The sequence below is a fragment of the Pteropus vampyrus genome, unplaced genomic scaffold, assembly GCF_000151845.1.
Source record: "Pteropus vampyrus isolate Shadow unplaced genomic scaffold, Pvam_2.0 Scaffold193, whole genome shotgun sequence".
Taxonomy (NCBI): Eukaryota; Metazoa; Chordata; class Mammalia; order Chiroptera; family Pteropodidae; genus Pteropus; species Pteropus vampyrus.
The window spans coordinates 2339717-2356827 of record NW_011888974.1 but is presented as its reverse complement, the minus strand read 5'-3'; the positions used below and the strand labels follow the sequence as shown (position 1 = coordinate 2356827).

Genomic DNA, 17111 nt, shown 5'->3' with positions numbered 1-17111 from the left:
CGGTACATCTCAAGGTCCGCACAGGGTTTTGATCTTGGGGGTTCACATTTGTCTGTAGCCATGGTTGGGAGCACTGGTCACGTGTGGTGAGTGCCTCTGTTCTCTCAGGAGTTCTTCATGGTAAAAATGTATGCAGACAGCTTACTGAGAATTCCCAGAAGAAGGAAATGCACCGCCACTCCAGTTATTTGGGGAGCTCTGCCTCAGCCAGCACCCAGAACAAAACAGGGAGAACACTTGGGCAGCAGCACTGTGCACTTAGCCAGGCAGCCATGATTTTGACCTTGCTGTGGGTTAAAGGACACAAACCTGAGGAGAAATCTGTTTATCATGTGGGGAATTCATGCCATCCTTGACAGTATACAGTGAGCAAGATGGATGATCTGCCAAATTGGTCCCTCGCATGGGTGAATCAGGGCAAATTTACAGTACAATTCCTTTGCTGCTTCAGATACAAAAATAACATTTGCTGGGTTTTATATCCAGTTGTCTGATGACCTGGAGGTGAGCAGAGAGAAGAAATCCGATTTGTAGGATTCATATTGCCTTAAAGATTTATATGGACCATTTCCGCTGTTACGTCTGTCTCTTTTACATCTTTCACAAACCATCGTTGTTGTTTAACCTGATTTTCCAGGTTGAGGACACAGGTTTATGCGCTGGTGGAACTCTGTACCAGTCTAGGACAATAAACAGGTTTATCAGTTGTATTTGTTTTATTTGGGGTTCTGTCTTTCTAGGTATTTATACAAAATATCTCTTGTATTTGGAATACATTTCCCATCCTCTTGGGTTCAGAATAGTTCCTTATTCTGGATATAATATGTCCAGCAAAGGATATTCCGGTTATCTGGTCAGTTGTAATTCATTTATTACTCGGTGTTACGTTTCGTTTAGCCAGGCACCAAATATTTTTGAGGCCATCCGTGTATGCTGATGTACACTGAGTAGCCTGGCTGCATGAGCTGTCATCTCTCTGGGGCCCTTCTTAAGAAAGGAGAGTGTGGAGACCTGACTGCCCACATGGGCCTCATGTCTCTGGTGTTGGTGACATCAGGCATAGACAAACAAAGAGCTTCCTTTCAGAAGCACCTCCTAGGATTTGACAGAGATGGGGCAGGTGTGCCTCTTCTGTTGGTTCCCTCCAGTCTGGGTGCTGTGGAGCCCCCTGGGATCACAGTGAGAACCAGCCCGAGGTCCCGAGACTCAGCCCTGCGCCACTGGGGGCCGGCAGTGACCCTTAGTTCTCTTTATCAAGGGTCATCACTATGATGACCACATATCATGGGCAGCCCTTATTAAAACAATGGACAAAACGAAATTATGGACAAAGTAAGTATGCAAATCATAACCTAGGCAAAGTACTCCTGAATTATAGAATTAGAAATCATGACAGTAATAGCACATGATTAATATGACATATTTTTTTAACATAGTGCCCTATGTTGAGTCTAAAGAAATCTTTTATTTAGACCCCTAGTTTTTCTTCTGTTTCTATTTTTTATACCAAAAATGAAAGGTTACTCTCAGTCAAAAAAACTATAAAACAATAAAACGGTTCACTTAAATCCATACTGTATCCTTCTTGTACAAGGCGTTTATTTACTATCCTAGGTAAGGAAAGTAGATATATGTCGTGAAAGACAGCTATTTTCAGCCTCGGTTTTCCATTTGCTTTAATTACAGAAAGCACGCCAAAGACCTCTGCCAGCTGCAGCCCTGCTCCTGAATCACCAATGAGCTCTAGTGAATCAGTGAAGAGTTTGACTGAACTGGTCCAGCAGCCCTGTCCCCCTATTGAAACAAGTAAGGATGGCAAACCACCAGAACCCAGCGACCCGCCTGCTTCGGACTCCCAGCCCACCACCCCACTGCCTCTCTCCGGACATTCAGCCCTCAGCATTCAAGAGCTGGTAGCCATGTCTCCAGAGCTGGACACCTACGGCATAACCAAGAGGGTCAAGGAGGTGCTTACCGACAACAACCTCGGTGAGTTCCCACCCCAGTTGCTAAGTCCAGAGGTCGCAGGTCATTTCCTGTTGAAGTTCTCAGGAAGGAGGGCTGGAAGAACCTCAGGCCAAGCCAGCCAAAGAGTTTAAACGTTTACAGTCTACCTTTAAGAACACAAAAACGTCCCCCTAAGGGGCTCATAAAGGCACGAGAGTTCAGCAGGTCAGTCCCAGCTGGCTTCTTCACTGTGCCCAAGCCGGGACTTCGTAAAACATACACATTCTCAGACCTGGAGCCTACTCAGACCACCCACTCCAACCCCGCTGATTGGGTTATGCCCAGTAGAGCTCCAAATCCTGGTGGGCCCCAGAGCTGGGCAGGATCAGCAGCAACCTGCCAGCCCAGGATGCCATAGGGCAGGGTACCCCAAACTCCAGGCTGAGGACTGGTACTGGTCTGTGGCCTGTTAGGAAATGGACCTCACAGCAGGAGGTGAGTGGTAGCAAGCTAAGGTTCATCTGTATTTGCAGCCGCCCCCGCACCGCTAGCATCACCACCTCAGCTCCACCTCAGATCATCAGGCATTAGATTCTCATAAGAGCACCAGTCCCTGGTGCCAAAAAGGTAGGGACCACTGGCATAGGGGAAGAGTCTGACAGACTGGGTTCAAATCCTAAGTCTTCTACATATTGTGTCTGTGATACTGAGCAAGCTACTCTCTTAGCCTCCTCAGTAAAACTGGAATGACAATTGGCCTGCCTAGGGGTTGTGAGTAGCAGCAATTGCTAGCACCTTGCCTGGCAGCTAATAGTCTATTATTGTGATCCCTGTTACCTGTGAAGCTGGCTCCATTCCCCAGGCCCTCCCCTGGGAGGAGGCAGCCCCTACAAAACTGAGTTTACCACCTCTCCCACTGGGTTTCACACCCAGGCCATTCAACTCAAAAGTGCCACAGCCTTTCAGGTGCTCTGCTGGATGTGGCTCTCTCTGAGGGCCTCATGGCACCACCGGTCTGTAGCTGTAAGAATATTAGGGTGCTTAGTCATTTCAAACCACTGTGCTCCTACAGTATAGTATTGACTAGACAGGATTCTCCTGATTTAGACATCCAGAGAATGGAGACAGCCATTCCCCAAACACTTAAGTCTTCCTTATTTCTCAGGTGTAAAAGTCAACTAAAGGAGCACCATTCTCTTCGGTGCATGTTAAGACGACCCCAAAGAGTTATTGGAATTTGCCCAGTACCTTCAGGAGAGGCCTTGTGTGTCTGTTTTTCAAGTTAATTTGTAACAGTAATTTAGTTGTTGGCTCTTAAAAATGACTAATTCTTAGACTTGAGTCACCCCCTACCTTATAGTCTTGTTGCAAGTCCAAGGAAGCAGGGCCTGATATATTACTGCTGTCCACTCCCTTATAGGAAGTGTCATTTTATGTAAATGTTGAAAATCGGCTGAAGAAAACTCTCATTTTCAAACACTAAGTTGCAAGATCACAATTGTGAGGTCATAAACATTAAAATCTCACCCTTGGCCTTCCCATCCATGTCCCCATCGGTACTGGAGTTGTAGCTGATCATGTTCATGTGCAGCCATAGCAGAACCCCACTGGCCTGTGGAACTCGATTTTCAAATGCTGTGCAGTATAAATCAGTGCTCTGAGGGCTGAAACTTTCATGCCAGATAGATGACTTACACTTCTTTGGGCAGGAACTTCCAGGAGAAAGCTCCACAACAGCATCACCCTGGACTCAGAGATGAAAAGCAGTGTTCATGATTGTTCTCACTGGCCTTTGCTTCTCCGGGAAAGGAGCTACCTGCCCTACTGGGGTCTCTTAGGGGATTAATGAACACAGAGGGGGCTAAATTACAGCTGAATTAGGCATCATCTCTGATGCTTAGTTGAGACTCAGGCATCCTCTTATCGCTTGGCCTGGGATCTTGGAATGTCTGTGTGTCAGTCTCTTGAAATCATATGCAGAATGTGTATGTGCGCATTTCATCAGGGTCTGTAGCTTTCTTTAGGTTCTCAAATGGGTCTGTGACCCAAAAACGATTGTGAGCCACTGCTGTGAAACCTCTAGAGTAATACAAATAATTTTCCAAGAATACTCAATTTGATTTTTCCCCCCATACAACTAGATGGGTCAAGCAAATAGTAACTAGCTGTTCATATGTATCATTTTCCTGAACACAGCAAGCTTCTTGGAATGAAATGAGATTTGTTTGCCAGATTAAAATTAGGTACAATTTAAACAACCACAACAAAAAACTTAGGATGTTTGTAGGCTAAACTAAGAGTTTGTAAAGCAGAGAAACAAGTTTACAAAATCAGTAAATGAATCTGTAAGTTAAAATGAGTAACACCAAAAAAAATTTTTTTGCTTCTCAAATCCAAAGCTCTACATGCTGTAAACTTTACTTGGAGTCCCACTTTTTACAAGGCGGCACTCCACCACTTTCTCACAACTACCCTATAAGCACAGGTGATGGTGTTTCCCTCTCACAGATGGAGAACGTGAGGCATGGAGGGAATAAGCCAGTCATCCACAGTCACCTCTGCCCCGGGTATCATGTTCTGTGCACTTCATGGTACCAAAGACTGGCCTCTCTAATCCCAATCTCCATTTCTACCTAATAAGTCCTGTTCATTTAAGTTCTCCCATCACATTCTCATTCGTACCTTTAAAAGTGGTGCCCCCTCTTAACCTGCAGCTGAATGGCTCTTAGAGAAGAGAAATTTTCTTTTGAAGCCTCTGACGAACGTGTCGCTGTGCTCTCCAGAGTGAAATGCCCTCTGATGAGCCTGGGGAACAGGCTGCCCACCATGGCCTCAGGGAAAAGGCATCAAGAAAAGGCACTTTGAGCTTCAATCAGCAGAGGCAGCTTAGACTGTGGGAACAGACTTTAGAATTAGAAATGGCCTGCTTTTCAGAAAAACAGAGCTGAGGAGCTCTCTCTCCTCCTCTTTCCTGCTGTGACCTTGGGTCAAGTGGCCTCTTTTCTCAGCAAAACCTGATAACCTTGTGAACCGTGAAAGGAGCTGGTGCAGACGCTCCTGTGGTTTGAGTTTGTAAAAGAGAGGTCTCCCTGTGTGCCGCTTAACCTCCTGAGCTTGGGTTTGGGATTAACCACCTCTGATAAATGTGGCAGGTATTATTATCCATGCCTCAGTTCATCCAAAGCCTGAAGGCTTTTTGAGAGAAACATTGTGCATAAGCAGAATGCAAGAGTAAAACTGACTGCACCACCAATGGAGTTCTTCTTCAGGAGTCTGGCTGAAGAAATGCTTCTACAAAGCACTTGTTCCAAGGTGCAGAACCCAGCTGACCAGACTCTGGGCCTTTATCTCTTTTCCCATTTAGAAAAAGAAAAGTGCAGCTCGCTGCCAGCATTAGTTTAACATCACACGTAGGAATGCTACGGTTTCTAGGATTTGACATTTTCAGCGGTCAAGAATTAACTATATTTTATAAATGGAAATACCACTACTAAAAACAGAACGAATAAATAGAATGATAGCATTTGTTTCTGAAGACTACTGATATGTACTAGAGCAATGCAAAAATAATAATAAAAGCCAGATATTTCTTGGCAAACTTTGGGGGTACAGTTAGGACTCCAATCCGCGAGTTATCTCGGGGTAAATGCTGTAGCTGCAAGCGCCGCCAGTGAGTCTTCTTGGGGCAAACAGGAAATGGGTTAAAGGCTGTGTCTGATTTAACCTTGACACATATTTATCCTTCCAGATCCCTGGGTCTTAGTGATGACATCTCTCTTGGTTCTGTTTTCTCTCTAGGTCAGCGCTTATTTGGTGAGACTATCTTAGGGCTCACCCAAGGCTCTGTCTCCGACCTCCTTGCTCGCCCAAAGCCCTGGCACAAGCTCAGTCTGAAAGGACGAGAGCCCTTTGTCCGAATGCAGCTGTGGCTGAATGACCCCAATAACGTGGAGAAGCTGATGGACATGAAACGGATGGAAAAGAAAGGTAACCACTCCAGTAGTTGCTTTCTCATTTATAAATGCGCTGTCTCTTCTAAAGCCTTCATGCAGAGCTGATGAGGGACATTGATGTGTGACCTAGGGGCTGTTTAAGGCAGGGCAAAGGATTTTTTGACACTCATCTGCCAATGAGTGCCTAAGAAGACTGGGAAGATTTGTGTCTTCTACCTAGTGGCCTGAACCCAAGGACATTTTAGCACTGGGGAGCACTTTGACAATTCCTCATTGTTGCCCTAGCCGTCAGTGTACCCTTTTTCTTCTTTCAGGAGAATAAAGCCACCAAGAAATGAGCAGCACTTGGTAGTGTCTTGTGTTTGCTTTCTTTTGTCTTGTTAGGTGAATGGGATATTAGAACATTTATTGTACATGTACCACATGCCAGGAATGTCCACATACTATCTTGTCAGAGATCATTAATAAATGCATTTATAGGTAAGGAGACTTGGATTTAGAGAAGTTAGATGCCTTCATTAAGGACGCCAGCCTAGAAAATGGCAAAGCAAATTCCTGCCAGACCAGCTCTCTCCTTCTGTGACTTCATAGTCTCAGGGGGCTGTAGAGGCTATGGCCTCCTAGAGGGCTAAATGCAGCTCTCTTCCCCCATGCTTCTGAAACAACCCTCTCAAATGTTGCTCAGCATGGTCCATGTCCTCCAGAGGCTATAACACAGGAGAAATCCTAAAGGGTTTCCTTGGATCACCTGCAGTGCTGTGAGCTCACTCTGGGCTGAATCTGAATCTCTTAGATGTGGAGATCTGGTACCAGCTGCTGATGTGGGTATAAAAGCTGTGACTACCTTCCTTAAATCCGCTTTTGCAGAGGAGCCCAACTGAGGAGTGGGCATGACACCCACCCTGGAGAGGCCGCTGCTCACTGCCAGCCAAGTATCACTGTTCTCGCCCAACCAGGGAAAGGCTTAGAGCTCCAAGGAGAGAGTCTCTGAAGCCTCTTTCCCCAAGAGCTCATGGACCTGGCTCTTTTTTCATAATAGACACTTCCAGTCCCTGTGTGCCTCCTATTTGGCAGGCACTGAGCTGAGACGGCACTTGATCCACACAGCTCTATCCAGTACAAATGTCATTACCCAGGAAATATGAGGCTCAGGCATTATGAAACTTACCTGATTTCAAGAGCTAGCATAAACAGGGAGCAGGAATCCAAACTCCAGGCTGTCAGATTCCAGGCTGGTGGTCTCAGATATGTGTTCTGTGCCTTGAGCTGAGCACCTTCCACAGTGGGACCATGTGCTCAGGCAGCGGCCTTCTACCCGATCCAAGGCCCTCCAGTGGGCTCCTGCCTGCCTGGAAGTGTGTAGACAGACCAAGGCTCTGACACAGGCAGTGCCGCAGGCTCCAGAGGCCTGGTGCCACAAAGTCTTTAACTTTTTATTATGGGAAATTTCAAACATAAAAATAGAAAGAATGGTATCATGAACCCAGTATATCCATCACTGAGTTTCAACAGTTATCAGTGCTCACCCAAGCAATTGTAAAGTTTTCTGCTTTTTGTCAAAAGGCAATGCCCTCTGTTCTTGCGCTCGCTGCGTGCCAGGGAGCTCTCTCCTGGTGGCAGCTTTGAACATCCAGGCCAGCCCTCCCAAAGGTCACCCGAGCAGCCTCCTGTTGCTACAAACATCAGGAGAGAAGCAAGCCCTGGCCCTAACACGCCTGGCATGTTTCTCCTCCGGGGCCAGTGGGAAAAGACCCCAGCCTCCGGAAATAGATTATCCAGGGCTCCCTATACTTCCACTCCTCCTTCTGCATAGGCTGGGCGCCATCTTGTGTTACAAAAGAGTTATTGTTTTAGTGGGGCCCAGGCCCCTCCTCACATCCCAAAGTCTATAAGCAACGGTGGTTCCAGTGTTGCCTCTCCCTAGTAGGGATGCTCACTAGAGGAGCCTTCACCAGTCCCAGTGGGAGACTGGGTACTAGACCCATCAGACACAGCAGCGTGTGACCTGGAGCACAGTACTTCCTGTGATCTCCATAGACTACTGGTCATCCACCCAACCAGAGGGGCTGGCTGGACAGATCAAGTTCATTTCTTTCAGGCCTCTTAATTCTATCACATGAATTTTAGGGAGAGAAGACTGGCCTTCTCGGTTGTTTCCTAGTTCTAATTATAAAATGGCAAGTTAAGTAACTCCCTAGGCTGTTTCTACATCTGTAAAATGAGGATAATAATGCTAACTTTTTCAGGTTGTGAGGATTAAAAAGAGTGTACCTAGTATAATAACCAGCACACATAAGTGCTTAGTAAATGATAATTATTAAAATAATTATATTCCTTTAAAATTGATGGGGTTGTACTACCCGTGTAGCCTAGATTAAAAATTCTGCACCAGGTAATCCGACTGTAAGATTCACGTGTACATTATGCTTCCTTCTCTTCCATAAAGCTTTTGCTTCTTCTCCCTTTTGACCAAATCTTTGATTGTTCTCCTTCCTGCTTGCCTTTCTTTTTTTCTTTCTTGTACACTTTCTTTCTCTACCCTAGTCTGCCTTCTGCTTTTTGTTTCCTTCATGAGATGGCCCTTGAACCAGCCTGTCCACACAGTCACAAGCACCTGGACACACGCACATATTCAGCTTCTTCTGGCGCATCTGGGCTCCTCTCCCTGGAGGCTGCAGATGCACTGACAGGCCCATTTACTCCTGTTTACTTCTTCAGTCCACTCAGCACATCACCATAGTCTTCTCCTGTGACATCTGAGACCCTAATGTCAGTGCTGCTGAAGTATGTCTCCCTGGCTTTTTGTGGCTCCCACAGACACAGCTTCAGGCCATGCTCCCATGCTGTGGCCAGACAGGGCCAGGGGACTGGCCACCATTGGGCAGGGCAGGCAGTGCCATGCAAAGCAAACTTAGATCAGACCTCAGTTCTGTCTCTTCCTACCTGGGTGACCTCAGGCAAATCATTTAGCCTCTCTAAGCTTCAGTTTTTTTCATCTGTACAAAGGAATAATGTCTCTCCCATTGCTTAACTGCAAGGATTAACGATAAATGATAACTGCTGCTGCTACTCTTACTACTACATGCTGATTAAATTAAATAATATTTCTCATCTTCCATCAGTTTTAAAAAGTTTTAAAGAATTTTCAGACCATATTCCAAACTAGTCCCCTAGAAAGATTACTGTGAATGATTCATTTGCTCAAGAAGTCTGAATGGTTTTCACCTTGAAGCATAGTTGGTGATTAGTGACACATAAAGACAGGAGGAGCAGATGAAGCACAGATAGCACTGATAGAACAGAGGGAACTTAAAATCAAGGAATCACCTCCCATCTGCTTCACAGTCCAGTCAGCATATTCCCACCAACAATCACACGCTGAGTCCCTGAGCCATATCACAGCCTGCCCACTCCCCGCTACCCCTCCTTCCCTCATTCTACAGTAAAAACACATTAACAGCACATGTCCTCCCCTCATCTCCAGCTTCTCTCCTTCTGTCCCTTTCAGGACAGGCCACGTGTGTCCCCAGGCTCTGAGCCCTGCTCCAGCCACTTCTCCACTCCTGGGTTCGGCCCATGCCTGCTCAAAGCTCTTTCCAGCAGGCTTTATTTTAAGTCCCCTTCTCCATCATCTGCCCGCCTCCTGCTCACTCTGCATTTTTTCAAGACTGGCCCCTGTATCACTGTCTTCCTCCATGCCCACATCCTGCCTCATCCAGGGAGATTTTATGACCCATCTGACCCAGCCAGCACCCGGGCCTCAAGTTCTTTGACCTCCTCAATTCTTGGTGGTTCCCACATCTTGTTATTATGCACTACTCTACCTCTCAAAGCCTAAATTCAGGTACCTCACTCAATTTGCCCTCTGCTGCCTTTGCGTCGTTCCCTAGACATCCCAGACTCCATGAGCCATCACTTCGTTACTCTCTGGCCATGACACTCTACTTCTCATATCTTTCCACTCCTTATCCCTCTGTAAATCCCAGCCTTGCATTAGTGCCCTGTCAGTTTTTTCCACCCATCCTCCTTGGCATCTGAGACCTGCCAGACTTTCGTGGGTTGGAGCCACCATAGATTTGTATCTCCAGCTCCAGTACGGTCCTTTGTGCTTCTCTCCTCACCCCCAGCCATCTCTCTCCTCCATCCTCCACCATAGTTTCCCACAACTCCACCACTCGCAAGACTCCTTTGCCATCACTTCAGATCACTTTTCCTCCTGCCTTCGACTTCATACAGAAAACAAAGGCCATCAGTTTTGCCATCATCAGTCCCTAGAAATGTGTCCGTATCTCCACCCATCCTTATGCACCTCCAGTGATCATCTTTCTCACCTGTATCGCCAGCTCTTTGTCATCTTGCTTTTCTAGGAAACATTGTCAGCTCGCTCTCATCTTTAAAGACTCACCCTCAGCCCTGAATTTCCTTTCTAGAAGCCATCCTGTCTCTCATTTTTCTTTTACAGTTAGGCTTCTTAAAATAGTAATTTATGCTCACTACCTTTACTTCCTCACCTCCCATTTGCTGTCAGACATACACAGTCTGGCTTCTGCTCCCACAGCTCCACTGTATGAGTTCACCAAGTTCTCCACTTATCTCCCAATCACTAAACCCAAAGGACATTCTGAGTCTTTGTCACACTTTCTTACTGCAGCATTGACACTGTTGACCATTACTCTTCACTCATCCCTCTATTGTGCTATCATCTCCTGGTTTTCCTCCTCTCTCTCTGTTTCCTTCATGCTTCTTCCTGGGAGTGTCCTCTATGTGTGGCTGTCTTCCAGGCTTTTGTCCTCAGCCCTTCTCTGTCTCATCAATGCCACTGACTTCAACTACAGTTTCTGTTTTAGTGATTCCAAATTCCTTTCTAGCCCAGATCATTCTCTGAGTTTTACACTTATCTGTCCAACTGCCTACAGAACATCTCGATGTGGGTGACCCAGAGACTCCTCAAACTCCACATTTCCGAGACAAACCATCATCTTCTCCCTTTAATCTGCTCCCTCCATGGTGCCCAACCCAAAAACACCAGCACCCACCTCATCTTCCATGCCCGAGACCAGAGAGCAATCCTCAGCTCCCCGCTCTCTAGTCCCACATTGAATCAGTCACCAAATCCTGTCAGTTTTACCTTTAACGTCCCCACAATCCATCTGCTTTTCTCCAACCCCATCCCCACTGCTTTAGTTCAGATCTTTATCATTCTTCTAGTCCTTCTCCTGCCAAACTGTAGCCAGAACAGCCTTTCAGAAACATATTGCTGATCAAATCATTCCCTTAATGAAAATCTTTTCATTTCTTCCTATTGCCTTCGAGGTAGAGTCCAAACTTTTGGCCTGCCCTTGCTCTAACCGTCTCTCCAGCCTTATGTCCAACAATTCCTCCTACACCACCACCCCTCCATGTGCACACACACACAGCACGCTTTAATCGTGCTGTTGTATGACTCTGTATCTTTGCTCATGTTGTTCCCACTTTCTGGAGCAACCTCATACCATCTATCTCATCACCTATTTTTTCTGATTAATCCCTCCTTGTCCTTTAAGATTCAGTTTAAACATAATCTCTCCTGGGAAGCCTCCCCGGACCCCTCCCCAGCCTGAGCTGTAATTTCCCTTGGTGCCCCCCTACTGCGGTCATCTATCTGTATACTTCTCTGTGTCCCCCACTAAATTGTCATGTGGGAGAGACAGGGACCTCACATTGTAACAGAGCAGATCCTCGATCAGTGTGTGTTGGGTTTCAGAATGGTTCTAGTCCAAGTGTTTTGAGATGCTTTGGAAGAGCAGGGCAGAACAGCCTGATGCCATAATCTACACGAAAGTAGTCTCGAGCCAGTGGTATACTGTATACTGTGGGGGGTCGGGAGCTTGGGTGGATCTCACAGCTGGGCCTGCACCTCAGTCTGACTTCTCTCCCTTCCTCAGCCTACATGAAACGGCGGCACAGCTCAGTCAGCGACAGCCAGCCCTGCGAGCCCCCATCCGTTGGCATTGACTACAGCCAAGGCGCCAGCCCCCAGCCCCAGCACCAGCTGAAGAAACCCCGAGTGGTGCTGGCTCCTGAAGAGAAAGAAGCTCTGAAACGAGCATATCAGCAAAAGCCATACCCGTCACCAAAAACCATCGAAGAACTCGCCACCCAGCTCAACTTGAAAACCAGCACTGTCATCAACTGGTTCCACAATTACAGGTATGATCCTGCTCTCAACTCAGTAAATCCTGGCTCCGAGAGAACAGACTTTCAGCCCTTGGGAAGAGGTTGATATGTACTGCAAGAGAGTGGCCAGGAATGATGTTCTGGGGACTTGGCCCTGTCATACGGGAGGCTGAGAACTTGGTCAGTGCTCAGTGGTTTGGTCAGTTAGGTGGTTTTTTATGTTGCTTTATTGGAGCTATTAACTCCAAAGACGTGGGCTCACGTAGAGACAATGCACATCTATGGCCAGAAAAAAATTTTCCTCTCAGTTATATCATTTAATAAGGGAGAGTGTAGGCGTTCATGGTTCCATAGTAGTGAACATTTCTTAGTGATTTTTGGATGCTTTCTCAGGACCTTTTACAGGTATTATTTTCCTAATTAGTTTGATTCGTTTCGTAATTCAGTAAATTAAGTTTTATAAAACCCTTTCTTTTGGGAAAGTACATGAATTAATTTATTGAGCATCTACTAGATCTTCAGGCACTGAGCTGTGTTTTAACCAACACTATATTACCTGATTCTTACAACTATATAAGGAATGTAGTATTATCTGCATTCTACAGATGAAAAATATAAAACTCAGAGGGGATGAATAACTACTTACCTGAGCAGGGAAGGGCTGAGTGCCCTCCTTGTCGAACAAAGTAAACTAGGGTGACACATTCAGATTAGATAATGGAAGTTCACCGAAAGATAATGAATTGTTGATCATAGATGTAATTGTTGATCATAGATTCCCAGTAGCGTGATAGAATTCCTGCTTTTTTTCATTCCTTGTAAGAGGCCATCTAATTACAAGTTCTCATCAGAACATTATTTTCTATAGGGCTCAATAAAACTAGGGTAGGTGCTCCTGATTATACCAAGGTGACAAGTACACTTCTGTAGCTAGTGTGGGCATGGCCCTGAAACAAGTGGCAGGCAATAGAGAGGGGCAGTTGTGCCTCTTCATGGGGTCCTGCCTCATCTGATAGGCTTTGCTGGAGTTTCTGAAGGGGCCCAGTAAACCTCCTGGGTTCTGAACAAATTGGAAACTTTTTAAGTATTAGATGGGAACCAATATTTATTGCTGATAAAGGTTAAGTTAGCAGATGTAGCATGGTGTGAGAGCTGAATAGACCCGCTACCTGACCCCAAGAACTGGGCAGATTTATCCATCATGGCAGCACTGGCCCCAGGCTGGCTTCCTGGGGCCAAAGAAAGTATATAAGCTAAGCACAAACAACTGGTTTATTCATCCTAAATTTACCAGTCAGATAAAAACAGGCAAATCAAGGCCAGCAGGTACAATAATGGAGTGCCTGCTACATGGAAGGAAACTTCGAGGGTAGTAAACAAGTTTGGAAATGTGAGTAGAGGTTCACCAGAGCGTCTCCTTGCCAGGTGTTATGTCACCCCATTTTCACTCTCTAGACACGAAGGTGCATTTAAATATGCACGTTCGAGTCTTCTACTTAAAAGTTAGGTCCATTTTAATGCAAGTATTACAACTCCAGACCAGAGTGCATAAAGCTGTAGATGATTGAATATCTGGGTAAAGGTGCTACTGATTACACAAAATATCTCCAAAACCATTTCCCCTGGCCCTGCTGGGGCCACCTTTTTTCCCAGATTACCCTTCAGTCCTCAGTTGAATGTCAGTCACGTCTCCTGGCCAGGGCATGCTTTCTCCAGGTTTCTCAGCTGCTGTCACTCATCTTGTTGGCCTCCTGACAACTGTGGTAATACCCATCACATGATGGTCAGCTGGTCATTGTGAAAATGCCTCATTTGTGCATTTAACATAAGCGAATTCAACTATACACCCTTGACAAAAATAAAGAAGGGAGAGAGAGGACAAATAGCAATAGGGCCTCAAAACTTAGTAAATGAGCTCAGTTCCAGATCTAGAGTAGATGCTCCATAAAGGCTTTCTTTCAAAAATAACTCCACAACAAAGCAGGCTGGGCTGAGTCAAACGGAAAAGCCAAGGGCAAGGATGAGTTTTAGCTGTGGAGATCTGGAAAAATATCCTGGGAGATATGAGATGTGCAGGATCTTAGAAGAAGAACTGAACTAGAGAAGAATTTTATAAGCCACAAAATAGGTTGGATGAGAAGTGAGCAGCACCAGGTCATTCAGAATTGGCACAAAGCCCAAAGAACCGAAATCATTTGCCTAAAGTCACCCAGGAGGTAAAGTGCAGAGCGGAGATTCAAATGGGGCAAGTGCTGTCCTCCTGGCTTTAGCGCTCCCATTAAATTTTTAGTATAGGCTAGCTTACCATGGTGTACCCCACAGAGCTTCATACAAGGACAGGCACACAATAGTAGTCAGCACACATTACTGAAAGTGTTTAATTCCTAAGTGAGAAGGCAGTTTCTTACATTCTTCCTGCAGGAATTAAATAGAAGACATTGATTTTATTTACTTCTGCCCCACTGGAACCCTCAGGGAACAATGCTTGAGTCAATTTTTGCCCCCATCAAAAAAATAAATAAAACCTTACTTCCCCTTTTCCTTTCACCCTAAGGAAATTGGAAGTATTTTAGAGTGAACAATTACCTAGGAATGGAGCCAGGAATGCCAGAACAACATACCACAGGACACCTGGTCTCCTGGAAGAACAGGTCCACCCAGTAGAAACCTTTCTGAGCCCTAAAAGCCATGGCAGCTTGTGAACCTTGTGTGACTTTTCTGAAAACCAGATCTCCTGGAACCTGGTCTTTCTAGACCAAAAGATAATATTCCTCATAGACAGAGAGACAAATCTAAGCTAAGAAAGATGATGTTTCATATATGTTGGGCACATAATATCTGCCAGGCACTGAGCCAAGAGTGTTATAGATGTGTTATCTCATTAGATCCTCTGATCACAGTTGAGCACAGTGCTGACAGCCCCATTTTACAGAGAAAGGTTATACATCTTAACTGAGCCGGTGAGGGTGGCAGCCTGAATCCCATGCCCCAGGCATGCGGTTGTCCCTTCCCTCCCCCAGCCTTAGCTCTTGTAACAGAGATTCTGTATTCAAAAGGCAGCTACATGATAAGAAGAGTTCTCTTTTTTGGTCTACTTTCCATCCTATATTATACATTAACATTTTATTTAATCTTCACATCTCTGCAAAGAAGATACTGTTCTCTACATTTTTCAGATAAGAACTGAAGCTCGAAAAGGTTAAGGAAATTATCCAAGTTGCTTAGGTAGTAAGTGACAAAGCCAGATGTCAAACCCAGGTATGCCTGGTTCTAAAAAGCCTGTGCTTTGTTCTGGGCCAGTCTGTCCCTGAGGCTCAGAGTTAGTACTTGGTGGGCCTGTGGCCTGGCTAGAGCCAAACCCTTAGCTACCTGTCTAGCTTCCCACCTCCCTAATCAGGGTGGGATGGGCTTGGGTGTTCACCTCAGCTGGCTTTTTTGGCTACCAAGGGGCCTGAAAGTCAGGGAAGAGCAGACTTGCCCTCCCAGCATGATGCCCGGGAACCTGGTGCCATTTCACAGGCTCCCACAGTAGGAAGGAGAGGAAAGTTTTCTGTTACACCTAGGAACTTCTAGGGGACTTCAAGACCTCACCCTGCAACTCAGGCTCAGAAATCATCTTCAAGACAAGAGTCAGAGCTCACCCTATGCAGGGAGCAAATAACTATGTAGCAGATAACCATCACTAGAGTTCTGATATACTGGGCTAAACAATAGCCAGATTCTCCCTGACAAAACTCCCCACATCCAATACAGGACCTGGCATATAGTGGGGTCTCAAAAAACATTCCTTTATTGAGTTATATGTACTGCAGAAAATATTTTCATGCATGCCTAACCCAATGATCCTCTACAGGCCCAGCTTCTGCAGGACACTGGGCTTGGTGCTAATTTACCTGAAGATGCTTTACCATTAACAGTTGGCTTTTTCAACTCTTGGGAATAAACACCTGGAGAAACTTCTGATTGAGCCTAGTACTGTCAACATGGTGGGAAGAGAAACTTTGGCACAAAAAGACTTAACACGAGCCCTTTCATGACATCACCAAGGCTCCAAAACAGGGAAGGCTAGGATCCTAGCTGTTTCTTTCAGACCCAAAAAATTACTAGGACACATTTTCCACTGACTGTCAGCTACACTCAGCTTGATTAAAACATGCTTAATGTGTTGGAACACATATTTGGTCTCCTCCTTGCTTGAAGCCCTTCCCTGGGCTTCTCCTTTCAGAGGAGGAAATTAGTTGAAACATTATTTTATGGAATTCCACCAGAGCCCCTGACCTAACTTAGAGCTGGATGCGGAATATTTCACTTTGGGCACTACTAATTGGTCCTCTCTCATGGAAGTCCTGATGAGGTAGCAGTGGTTATCATTCATCCTGCATTTCCATTTATTAATTCAGTCAACATTTATTACTGTATACCAGAAAGCACCATGGTAGGCCAGGGGTGTGCAAAGAGTAAATGGACCTGGCCATTCATAGCCTAGTTGGAGATGGAGGAAATGGTACCTTTAAATAAGTAACATTGGTGTCCCATCCTGGTGGAGAATAGGGACTGGCATTTCAACCAAGAAACGGCTTATGCAAAAGCACAGAGTTTGGGAGACAGTGGGGCCTTTGCTCAGGCTCCTGGCTCAGCGAGGAGTCCAGGGCAGTGACCCAGGAGTGGGGCCCCACTTAGGTAGGGGCTGTATCTCTGCACTGTGGGTAGTAGGGGCCTCAGGGGGGTTTCAGCCTGGGGTGGGAGTGTACGACTCAGTGCGATTCAATGCAGAAGAGAGGAGAGGGAACGGGATGGCAAAAAGCCCGAGCTTCAAGGCAAGGGGCCTGTGCCTACCTGTATGCAGCGGCCACCTCATGGCGTCCTCCCTCCTTGTGTCTCATAGGTCTCGGATCCGCAGAGAACTGTTCATTGAGGAGATTCAGGCCGGGAGCCAGGGCCAGGCCGGGGCCAGCGACTCCCCGTCAGCCCGAAGCAGCCGGCCAGCACCCAGCTCGGAGGGCGACAGCTGCGACGGCGTGGAGGCTGCAGAGGGCCCGAGCGCCGCGGACGCCG

At 46.2% G+C, this 17111-nt stretch overlaps 1 protein-coding gene across 1 annotated transcript in view; it reads left to right on the top strand.

Annotated features, from left to right (window-relative positions):
- CUX1 (cut like homeobox 1) overlaps positions 1–17111 on the top strand; it is a 286591-nt gene that overhangs the window by 242890 nt on the left and 26590 nt on the right. Inside the window, exons 22-25 of the mRNA XM_023537497.1 lie at positions 1687–1989; positions 5746–5934; positions 11825–12089; positions 16942–17107. Coding sequence (XP_023393265.1) covers positions 1687–1989; positions 5746–5934; positions 11825–12089; positions 16942–17107 — 923 coding nt within the window. The remainder of the gene's footprint in view (positions 1–1686; positions 1990–5745; positions 5935–11824; positions 12090–16941; positions 17108–17111) is intronic.